Raw genomic sequence first — 12,027 nt, forward strand, 5'->3', positions numbered from 1 at the left:
TGTATCTTAATGTTCCTAATTATTTCCTTACGGTTAGGTATTTATACGGCTTTCAATTTTTCACCGTTATAAGAAACACTGTAATGAACATCCTTGAAGCAACATTACTTGTGTACAGCCATATGTATCCTAAGAAAAAAATTGAACTGAACCTTTTTTTTCTGGCCCTTTAGGAGGCCCTCGCCAAGCTCAGTCTCCTCAGCCCCAGAGATCTGGAAGTCCCTCCCAGCAGAGGCTCTCCCCACAAGGCCAGCAGCCCCTGAGCCCCCAGTCTGGATCTCCACAGCAGCAAAGGTCACCAGGCTCTCCACAGCTATCCCGGGCATCCAGCGGCAGCTCCCCAAACCAGGCCTCCAAGCCAGGTGCCACCCTCACCTCACAGCCCCGGCCCCCTGTGCAGGGCCGTAGCACCTCCCAGCAGAGTGAAGAGTCCAAGAAGCCAGCACCACCCCATCCGCATCTCAAGTAAGTGCTTTGGGAATTGGAAAAGGTATAGGATCAAGCTGGGGTGTAGGCAGGGCTTGGCTGATTCAGGGTTAGGGACTTGGAGACAAAGGAAGACCCAACGAGGCCTTGCCTAAACTTCAAATAGGTAAAAACAAGACTAGAGGATGGAATTTGCTGGGGAAGCCCAAGAAGGTGAGAGTATAGATTAGACACCACCATGACCCTCCATGTATACACATATCAGTTATTTTGCCGCATAACAAACCACCCCAAAACTTAGTGGCTGAAGAAAACAATCATTTTCTTTGTTCGTAATTTTTTGGTTCAGCTGTCTGTTCTGAGTTTAGCTCAGTTGGGAGGTTCTTCTGCTGGTGTCTCCTATAGCGTTACAGGATAAAACTCAGGATACCCAGTTAGATTTACATTTCAGATAAAAAACAGATGATTGTGAGTGTAAGTATGCCCCAAACATTGCATGGAATATACTTACACTGAAAAAAAGTCTTAGCTTTTCATCTGAAATGCACATTTATCTTCATATTTGTATTTGCTAAATCTGGCAACTCTACTTTCCTGGAATCACTCATACAACTGCAGTCATGTGGCAGCTTCACTGAGGCTGAATGGTCCAGGAAGGCCTCACACACACATCTGGTTGCTGGTGCTGGCTGTCAGTTGGGGCCTCTCTCTCTCCATGGGGTCTCCTCCTCCCCAAGGCTCAGCCAAGCTCTCTCACATGGTAGAACTGCTTTTAAAAAGGGAGAGAGTGCAAGTTGCAAGGCCTCTTGAGGCCTAGCCTTGGGAGTTATGAAGTGTTATTCTATCACATGCTTTTAGTCAAAGCAAGTCACGGGGCCAAACCCACATTCAAGAGGTAGGAAATAAACTCTTGGTGGGAGGAGCCATGAAGTCACATCTCAAAAGGGCAGGCTACAGGGACAAGAGGAATCATTGCAGTCATTTTTGTGAGCCATCCATCACAATACACATATACATCCTGTCTCCCCTCAGGCCCATCTCTTGGTTTGAGGTCCTAAAGAGAGGTCCTAAACAGTTGTTCTTTGGAAAGCTCTACCTTCCTTCAAGGCCAAATGTTGATCATCACAGTTCACAGCTAACAGCTATTGTCCACTTCCTATGTGCCAAGCACTTTACTTACTTGGGTTTTTTTAAGTTCTCACAAGCTTAGGAGTTAATAACTATTTCTTATCCCCATTGTACAGATAAGTAGCAAAGAAAGATTAAATAACTTGCCAAAGGTTCCAGTTAATAACTAAAAGAGCTGGGATTAAACCCAGGACATCCAGTCCAGGGATCATGTTAACAACTATTTTTTTGTATAGGTAATATATTAACATGGTTCAAAGATCTAAAAGATATCAGGCCAGGTGCAGTGGCTCACGCCTGTAATCCCAACACTTTGGGAGGCCAAGGTGGGTGGATCACCTGAGGTTCGGGGTTCGAGACCAGCCTGGCCAACATGGTGAAACCCCATCTCTACTGAAAATACAAAAATTAGCTGGGTGTGGTGGTGCACACCTGTCGTCCCAGCTACTTGGGAGGCTGAGCTAGGAGAATCGCTTGAACCTGGGAGGTGAAGGTTGCAGTGAGCTGAGATTGTGCCACTGCACTCCAGCCTGGGTAACAAAGTGAGACTCCATCTCAAAAAATAAGTAAATAAATAAAATATATCAAAGATGTATGTTGAAAAGCCTCATTGCTGCCCGATTCTCATCCAATGCTTTGCTGCCCTGTTCCCCAGAAATGACTTTTGTTAGTTCCTATGTGTCCTTTCAGTGCTTCCTTATGCAAATAAAAAATATTTGCATAAATAAAAATGTTCAGCTCCTTGCCCTCATTTTCTTACACACACAGGAGTATTCACTCTCCACACCATTCTGCTCACTGCTTTTCATGTTTAATAATAAATCCTGGAGCACCCGGTTCCTTGGAATTTTATTTTTTATGGCCATATAGTATTCCACTGTACAGTTGTACTATAATTTATCTAACTAATCCACCACAAATAGAAACTTGGTTTGCTCTTACAAATAATGCTGCAATTAATAAATCTTAACATATACTTTCATAGTTGCAAGACTCACTCTAGAGAAAATAACCTGACACGGTATTGTTGGATCAAAGGATAAATGTATTTTTAGTTTGACAGACACTGGCAAATGGCCCTTCTGGCAATATGGAATAGCAGCTGACAGCACAGACTCTAGAGTCAGACTGTCTGGGTTCAAATCCTAGTTCTACCACTTAACTACACGACCGGCCAGGCGCGGTGGCTCAAGCCTGTAGTCCCAGCACTTTGGGAGGCCGAGACAGGCGGATCACGAGGTCAGGAGATCGAGACCATCCTGGCTAACATGGTGAAACCCCGTCTCTACTAAAAAATACAAAAAACTAGCCGGGTGAGGTGGCAGGCGCCTGTAGTCCCAGCTACTCGGGAGGCTGAGGAAGGAGAATGGCGGCGTGAACCCGGGAGGCGGAGCTTGCAGTGAGCTGAGATCCGGCCACTGCACTCCCGCCTGGGCGACAGAGCGAGACTCTGTCTCAAAAAAAAAAAAAAAAGATACGACCTCACATAAGTTGCCTAACCTCGCTGTGCTTCAATTTCCTCACGTGCAGAATGGGGACAATAACCCCACAGGGTTATTATAAGGATTGCAACGAGTTTCTGTAGAGTTGGTGCTTAGAATGCTGCTGGCACCATAGAGGCTTATCTGTGTACAGCCTGTCACCACATAAGAAGGTCAGTCCAGCTAATCACAGGACAGACACGGGCTCTGGGCCTTAAACCAGGTTTGGTCACTGACCTTACAGTGTTCTAGCTAAAAACACGTACATTTCCTGACTTACTGCTTTGAAGAATTTGGCTCAATTCGAGTCAGCGGGTATTCACCAAATACCTACTCTGTGCCTGTTCTAGATAAGACTCTCTGAGGGTAGGAAGCAAGGAGTAAAAGACAGTCCCTGCTTTAAAGTCCCCAGTTTTTAATGTGATGACAGCATCACATGCAGAGCTCTTAAACTTTTGACACATTTGCATCATCTCTTCCTATGTCTGTTGCCTCCCCTCCTATGACTGAGCCTCCCGAGGCAGGGCCTGAATCATATTCATCTTACACCCTGTCCCCTAGCACGGGGGAAGTGCTCAGCAAGCAGTTGCTACAGGCTGGCATTTGGGAAGCACTCAGAATGGCACCTGCCATTCAAAAAGTTGGCACTAAAAGAATTCCAAAAGGGGGTGGGGGGCAGAATTAGCCATAAAGACATTGGAGAAGAGATGGGGATTGAAGTCCAGAATGTCAGAGCTGGAAGAGGCCTGAGGGTCAGCAGGACGAACCCGTCGCTCTACAGATGAGATAAAGGAAGCCCTGAGAAGGTAAGTTCCTTGCCCAAGGCCACAGACATCAAAGAGCAGAGAAGGTTCTAGAATACAGGCCTCCTGATACCTAAACTAGTGCTGGAAATAACTATAACCTGATGTTGATACAGCACATTGCAGTTTACAAAGTGGGTTTGTACTCACAGGCAGGAGAGCCGCCAAGCTACTACTCCAGCAATGCCTGCTGCCTCAACAGCCTGGCATAATGGAAAGAATGTGACCTCTGGGTGCTCCCCATTACTTGCTGTGAGGACCTGGGCAAGTTAATTGACTCTGTGAACCCCTATTCCTGAACCTAAGGAATGAGGAACATAACCACCTTGCAAATCATGTGTGTAATCCACCTAATACCATGTAAGCATTGGAATCCCTGGTTTCTGGCCTTAATAACCTTATGATGATTGGGGTAGCTCATCTGGCTCCCAGGCAAGCCCCCAAGACCCATTTCTTTGATAGTCTATGCCTCGTCTTCCTCAACCCCCTTGCCTTTCTGTTACAGCAAATCTCAGTCCCTGACCAACAGCCTCAGCACATCCGACACCTCCCAGCGTGGGACCCCAAGTGAAGACGAGGCCAAGGCTGAAACCATCCGCAACCTGAGGAAGTCTTTTGCCAGCCTGTTCTCTGACTAACACCATCCAGGCTGGGAGGGGAAGAGTGCTCTGCTACACTCGTCCCCCTCCTGCCTCATCTTCATTCTCAGCCTTGGTTCCTGATGGGAACAGAATGGAGGGCCTGAGAACATACTTTCTAAATGCCTTTGACCCAGGAACTGATTATATTTGTTCCCATTTTCCTTTACCGTGACATTCCAGCATTGTCTGACTGAGAGGTGGGCCTTTGAGAGCCTCCAGGTTCCTCGAAACAGGCCTGAGAGACGGGCGCCACATCCCTCTGCCTACCCACATACCCCGCCTCCCTGCCAGATAACCAAGTGAGATGTCTGCCAGTGGCTAATTTTCACATCCTCATTAGTGTTTTGCTCACCTTTGGGCAAAGGCCCCCTCTAGGCCTTGCCCTACCTCCATCAAATGCAGACACTGTAGTTGGACCGCAGCAATATAGGAGGCAATAATCTTTTAACAGTGTTTTGCAAACAAAAAAAGAGAAAATCCCAGCCAGGGGAACTCACCACCTGCCCACGCTAGTTCCATCCATGCTCAAAACTTGCCCTTAGACCAGGCAGGCAAAGGCCCCCATCACATTTGGCCACTAGTGGGGTCCTGAAGCCAAGAAAGAAATGAGACCCTGTATGACAAGTGGGGTCTTTGAGAACACAGCAGAAACAGAGGGGCCCTGGTAATGCCACTCATACTCAGAGCATTATTCGTATTTGGACAGCCGAGAGCAGATCACAGGTTCTTGTAGGAATAAAGACTAGTTCACAGAGGAGAAAGAGGCCCGGGACCTCCCAAGGAAAGGGTCAGGTTAGGATCCTGTACCCATTCTGTTACACCACTGTTTGGTCTCTCTGGCCTCCCACCAGGAATGCCGTTTCCTTTTTACGGATCTGTTGGGAACCAGAGAGAAGCAACAGATGGATGACACAGGATCTGAAGTGCAATGGCAGTCACTTCTAGTTTGGCATCTCACAAACTCTGTACAGAGAGGTGTTGGTAGGTTATTCACTTTCAAAACGGGCCCCATGGTCAAATATGTTTAGGAACTACTGTTTGTATTTCTTTTTTGGAGATGCACTGTATATAATATATGTCAAAGGCTTTTGGAATTCCTGCAGGAAAGAAATCAGCTTTGTTAAATCCAAACTGATTTGACTCAGTAAGTTAGCTGCAGAGCTGGAAAAAGTAGGCTAACTCCCTTCCCAGTGCTCTTTCCCCTGTACCAGCCTGCCCCTCATGCTTAGATAGGGTTCAGGGGTGACCTAAATCACCAAGCACCTGGTGCTAGAAACATAGTAGGTGCCAGAAGCAGCTTCCTGGTCTCGAAGAGAGCCCACGATACTAGAACATAGCTATGTTAGCCCCTTGCCTCCCACTTTGCAACCCGAGATATGTCTTCCCTTTGCTGTCCACGGGGAGGGGAGAGAGGGAGGTAAAAATGGAAGTGGCTCTGACCTGGAGCAGCTTCTAGTTATGGGCAAGCAATGTAGATTGTTTGGTAATCAGCCGAGATCTATCCAGGTTCCCAGGAGCATAAAAGCAATCATCTCCTTTTTGGTCCTCCAAAACCAAACTGGAGTGCTGACATCAGGGCCAGAGACCCTCTCCTTCTGTAGGCATTGGGTCACTCAGAACTCTCAACCTCAGAAAAGCCTCCCTTCAAGCTGGCTTTTGACAGGTTATTGGCTGGAGACTGGCTCAGTATCGAAAGTGCTAGCTGTGCACCTGGCTGCCAGAAAGCCACTTGGCCTTTAGGGCGGTCCTCTTCACATTGCCCTCTTCTCTCACTCATGATCGGGTCTGGATTTAAGAGCAAGAGACCCCAGGAAAATTCAGAAGTCCTCTCTCTCCTCTTGTTCAAGACCCTTGGTCTGGGATTCAATAATAAGTAGCAGACCTGGCATAAGAAAGATCAGATAAGTCAACTGCCAGTGACCATTGGGAGCCATAATTTGGCAGCTGGAGACTGGTAGGCTCAGGTCTGATTAACACTGGCGAGGATCCGCAGCAAATAAAATAGCCATTGTGTGAGGTGAGAAGTGAACAGCTGAAGGCCCTGTACTCTTTCTAGTGCCCAAAAGCCCACCACCCTTAGTCTATCTCCATGCTCGGCTGAGTTCCGTGTTATAGCACAGTCCCTGCATGTCTGGAGCTCACTCTGCCCAGTAACACATCTCCCTTCTTTTTGCTCAATGCAACAGAAGAGTCTGGCCAGGAGCTCCCAGAATCCTATCCAGAGGCAGCTGAGATGATGCAGTGGGCAGTCAGACACATGAAGCTGCTGCTTTGCAGGCATCGCTCTCAACACGTTCTTCTAGACCCCCAAGGTGGGTGGAGGTGGGGGTCCTGGGGTCAATATCCCACAGTCATGCCTGGGGGAGGTCAGGTGATGGCAAGGAATAGATCAGACCATTTATAATCCGGTGGAACTTTGCTTCGTCCTCCTGCTGCTGCTCACTTAGCTCTTTCACCGCTCCCTTGCAGCTTCTGAAGAAAGCCAAGTGGGGCATGAGGAAAAGAGACAGGAGGTGAAATTCAAAACGTCAGATGCGGGTACCTTTTAAAGCTATTCTGTTAAAAGAAATCGAACAGAAGAGAGTATAAATATTGATTAACGTAAGGTCTGATGACTAGCCAATGATTCTAGGAGTCCCATTACTTAAACGCGCACACACACACACACACACACACACACATGCCTGGATAATAACTGGGAATTCACAAATGCACATCCTAAAATCCTGTCATCTCGTGATCGGTTCACAGTTGTCTGAAAACCTGCTTCCAGAGAATGGCTTCCCGACTTGTCCCCAAGAAGATAGGGGTCACTAGTATAAGTCACACGATGAGAGAACCAGAATATCAGCCTCTCAGACTTGCGGGTTCCTGGGCCTTTCCCCCTTCTTTCCTGACAAGGGCAGGTGAGGCTTCCCCATTAGAAGGACATGGGGCACTGCTTATAAGAGCAGCCTATTACAAGATCCAAGCACAGAGAGCTATAGGAGTTGAAGTTTGGTTCCTTCCACTTGAAAAAAATATATCCACCCTCCTTTCTCAGGGGTAGACCCTTCAAATATTAATAAATAATGCTATGCGACATCCTGAATAAACGGGTAAAAGAAAACTTGTAGGGCAGGATGTAACCACGAGGTCCACAAGTTTCAGGGGATTAAGAACACAGGAAACCCCTGTGGCAATCGTCCCTCTTCAACAGTCTCACCCAATTTTCACTTAGTAATAGAAGACAGCTCAAAACACACAACTGAATGGTAATAGGCTGGCCAAAGTTTCTCAACGTGTGGGCCATGGCCATGGGCAGAGCTAGTTACAAAGGCAGATGAAGCTTCATTTCGGACCAAAGGAGTCAGAATTTCTGGTCACAGGACCCAGAACCTGCATCTTTGTCAATGCCCCCACTTTGAGTGCACTTTGAAATGAGACCAGCAACCTGAGCTGGGCTGTGTGGGAAAGCCACTGCATGAGAAACAGTACCGGTATGGGTGTGCTATAGTCTCCAGCGCAGCTAAGAACCCACTCCTTTAGTGAACAAAACTAGTGGCCCCGTGAACAATGACCACATGGCCTAAATCCTCCCATATTCCTATATTCTGTCCTTTGTCCTCAGACACACCTCCGCATTCAAAGGATATCTCCTAGATACTCCAGTATCTGCGTACAACAGCAGCAGAAACTCCTTCCAAACTCCAAATCAGGCCGGGCATCCTGAGTTTTATAACCATGCACAGATATATCCAGATCCATGACATAACACTAGTTCATAGCCAACATGTTTAAATAATTTCCCCACTGGTCTGTGTATGAACATAGAAACCAAGGGCACATAGGCCTCATGGTGACCCCAAAATGGTGGTTTTGTCACACAGGCTAGCACGTGTTCCTTCCAAAAATGTAACCTTTAATAACTGTGACATTTTGAAATGGGAAAGGGCAAAAAGGAGGGAGAGGGGAGTCATGTTATATAGACTCTAAAATGTTATGTTCGTTGCTTTTTTTTGTTTTTTTGCTTTGTTTCGCAACTTTGAGCCAGAGAAAGGCTAGCATTTTCCCTCCAAGCTGACTCGGGGAAGCTGAAACACAACAAAGACCTATTTGATTTGTGCACAATGAACAGGGATTTAAAAACGCAGCCTTAGTGGACAGCTCTACCAGCCAGAGAAAAGTTCTTCCAGATCTTCCTCCCGTCAGCATGATAAAATGGTACTATACTTTGGTTAAATGTAAAATCAGCTTTCCAGGAACAGTGGAATATCCTTTCTCCTCCATCAGCCCCCTAGATTCTCTTCGTTACTACATTCTCTAGCCTAACATTCAGTCCCTGCTGAATTAACTCATATTCAGATACATTCAAGCTAGAACTCACACTCAGTTCTGTCTTTCCAAAATTTAAGAGGATGAGAGGTCTTCACTCACATGGTAACAAACACAGCAGCAAACCCCATAAAACTGAACATCAGCTGCCTTCTGGAAGTTCTCATCTGGCAAGCTAGTGCAGGTATCTTGTGCACGGGTCAAGAGAGTGAAGCTCAGAACACATTGCTTAGCACCCAGCAGGTGTTCAGGACATGTTTTAGCTCAGCCCTCCTAGAAAACTATGAAATAAAATCCAAACAAAAGTATTAAGATTGAAATAAAAGGATGTTTTTCTAAGAGTATCAATATATGGAAGTGACTTGCCCAAGAATAGACTCAAACCAACCAAAACCCAATAAAATGAGATAATTGAGAAAGCAGCAGCAGAAAATCAATGTCAGGTTTTCAACCTCAAAAAGACCTCTTCTAAACTGAATCTGAAGAGGAATGGGAGGAGGCAGAATGAGAACATGAGACCACTCCTCGGGGTCTACAAGAAGGTTAAGGTGACTGCAGGGCTGTGAGCCGTAGGGGAGTTGCCATTGTCAGCATCGGTCAGGGAAGCTGGAGTGGGCAGACCAGGACAACTCCACAGCTTCGGCAGCAAAGGTCCAGGACCAAGGAAAGCAAGTACACAGATTGTGCTTCACACAACAAACACAGCAGAGTTTCCAAACAGCACAGCCTCAGCTCGAACCAGCCCAGGAGCACACCATGTCCTTTCAGGACCTGCCCCTTCCAGTGCCCTAGGGCAGACTAATCTCTTAATGCTTTATTCAACTTCGTAAAACACTGGTGGCTCATTTTATGTGTTTTGAATTGGTGAAAGGATGCAGGTTAGTCACGCGTTAGGGTTAAGCTCGGTAAGTCAGCCTTGCAGATACAAGTGGCAGCTTAATTATCCTGGAGGCAGAGCTCATTGCCTAAGAGCACTTTCACACGAGTCTCTGCTTTTCCTTTATCCGAGAGGGCAAGCTGGCTGGTTACTAATTATACCGTCAAAAGCTGTCCTAGGCTCCTGAGTTGCTGCTGATGTAAGTGTTTCAGCCTAATATTTGGACTCTAATAGAAGGCAGCACTTTTGGTTTGGTAGGAGACAAACTGGAAGGCTGGGCAACAAGTAAGTTAAAGTCGTCCATTTATCAAACACAATGCCTAAGAGACACAGAGGCTCCCTTCTGTTTCCACGCACTGGCTGTTTCCACGCAGCTGAAAGAGATGAGCTGTGGACACTCAGACTTTGTACTGAGATGAATTGACTGGCCAAGAGGAAAAGAAGAAAGTGGTTGGGAAATATTTTTTGGAACTGGTGGGGCATTCCTGTAAGGGAAATCAATCTAAAACTAAACATTCTTTCTACACCATGTGTATAAAATACACTTTTTTAATATATACAGACACGGTCTTGCTATATTGCCCAGGCAGGTCTCAAACCCCTGGCTTCAAGCAATCCTCCCACCTAGGCCTCCCAAAGTGCTGGGATTACAGGTGAGGGCCACTGCACCTGGCTACACATTTTAATCCTTGAAAATCCTAAATCCCTTTCATTGTCTTTACACTGATTAATCTTCCCAACTGTAATTTGTTTCCATCCTCTCACAGTCTAAGTGTCTGCTCTCCATGGTCTTTCACTGAGTCTAGAGCAGAAGCAAGATCACAGTTCTTTGGCACTCAGTTAACGTACTGTTTTGCTATGGATTAGCAGAAACTAAGTGCTGTAACCTATTGGGGAATCTCAGGAGTGACATTTAAGCTAGTCAGTTTAAATCAAATCCTTGTTCTGTGTGACTTACCCAGTACTTCCCAATGATCTTATCCACTCATCTTCTACAGTCAATTGAAGACTACACAAAGAAGCACTGCTCATGCATATGGCACAGCAGAGCACTGGGACCCGCCCAGCTCCTCTCTGAAGCTCTGTAATTGGGCCGCTACTGCCTAGAGTAGGAGAGAGGCAAGCCTTAGTGCTAGGCCCTGAGTATAGTGAGCAAAAGAAGAAATGTCCAGCTCCATGAAAGAATTACAGAGGTAATAAGCAAAGCAGTGGTCTCAGGAATTGGAAAGACCCAAGCAAGAGTCAGAATTCAACAGTTTTTACACAAAGAATATCAAAATCTTAAGTTGGAAGGACACCTTCCATGATTTGATTCCCAGCCACATCAAACTTCCATTTATAAATGAGGGGAATGGGGCAGAGAACGGTGGCTCACACCTGTAATCCCAGCACTTCGGGAGGCCAAGGCAGGCAGATCACGAGGTCAAGAGATCAAGACCATCCTGGCCAACATGGTGAAACCTCGTCCCTACTAAAAATACAAAAATTAGCCGGGCATGGTGGTGCGTACCTGTAGTCCCAGCTACTTGGGAGGCTGAGGTGGGAGAATCACTGGAACCCAGGAGGCAGAGGTTGCAGTGAGCCGAGATCATCCACTGCAGTCCAGCCTGGTGACAGAGCAAGACTCCATCTCAAAAAAAAAAAAAGTAAAGGGAAAATAAGGGGCTACAGAAAGGCATAGGACATGATATCGAACCACATCTTACTAAGATGCGTTGCTGTGGCACTCTAAACTCTTGCTTGCTTCCATTACAATACATCCAGGTGATCTCAGAAAATCGTGCAGTGAAACTACGATTTTCCTCTCATTATACACCAGCAATACATACAGCTCAACAGTCTCAGTTTAATGACAAGAATGTAGGACTTCACAAGCTTCTAACTATAAATTCAGCTTTTCAAGAGGAAATGCTTTGAGGATTGTCTTAAGAATTATTTAAAAAACTATTGTGAGAGATCTGCAAATTTAGGTTTAGGCGTACTGCCAATATCCTAAACTAAGCGAGATTTGTAATGTCTGCCAGTTAGTCTGAGGTGAGGATGGAAAGCAGCACCAGTATCCACAGGACACCAGCACCATCCATGGAGTTCTCAAGGGCCACTCAAAAAAGACTGCATTCTGAACACTTGTTGTTTTATAGTATTTGGTGCTTCTGGTTGTCACCATGTCCTCCCACACCCACTACACACATACACACATCCCCTGCATAGTGCAACGTAACATTGCAAAGCCACAAATAAATGTATCAGAGAACTAGTATATGGACCCAACAAAGCTTCAGGAGGACCTTGTTAAACCCAATTAAAGCCATATGGCATCTAGTGAACACATTTTTAAAAGGCTGTCCTGTAGCTCA

At 46.2% G+C, this 12,027-nt stretch overlaps 1 protein-coding gene across 2 annotated transcripts in view; it reads left to right on the forward strand.

Moving 5' to 3' along the window:
- Window positions 1–4,616, forward strand: part of SYN3 (synapsin III) — a 543,258-nt gene extending 538,642 nt beyond the window's left edge. For both annotated transcript variants that reach the window (XM_007975579.3, XM_007975580.3), the window contains exons 13-14: window positions 174–465; window positions 4,344–4,616. In XM_007975579.3, the coding sequence (XP_007973770.1) occupies window positions 174–465; window positions 4,344–4,476 (425 nt within the window). In that variant the 3' untranslated portion in view covers window positions 4,477–4,616. The remainder of the gene's footprint in view (window positions 1–173; window positions 466–4,343) is intronic.
- Window positions 4,617–12,027: the final 7,411 nt, after the last annotated feature.

This window comes from Chlorocebus sabaeus, chromosome 19 (genome assembly GCF_047675955.1).
Source record: "Chlorocebus sabaeus isolate Y175 chromosome 19, mChlSab1.0.hap1, whole genome shotgun sequence".
In the NCBI taxonomy this organism is placed as follows: domain Eukaryota; kingdom Metazoa; phylum Chordata; class Mammalia; order Primates; family Cercopithecidae; genus Chlorocebus; species Chlorocebus sabaeus.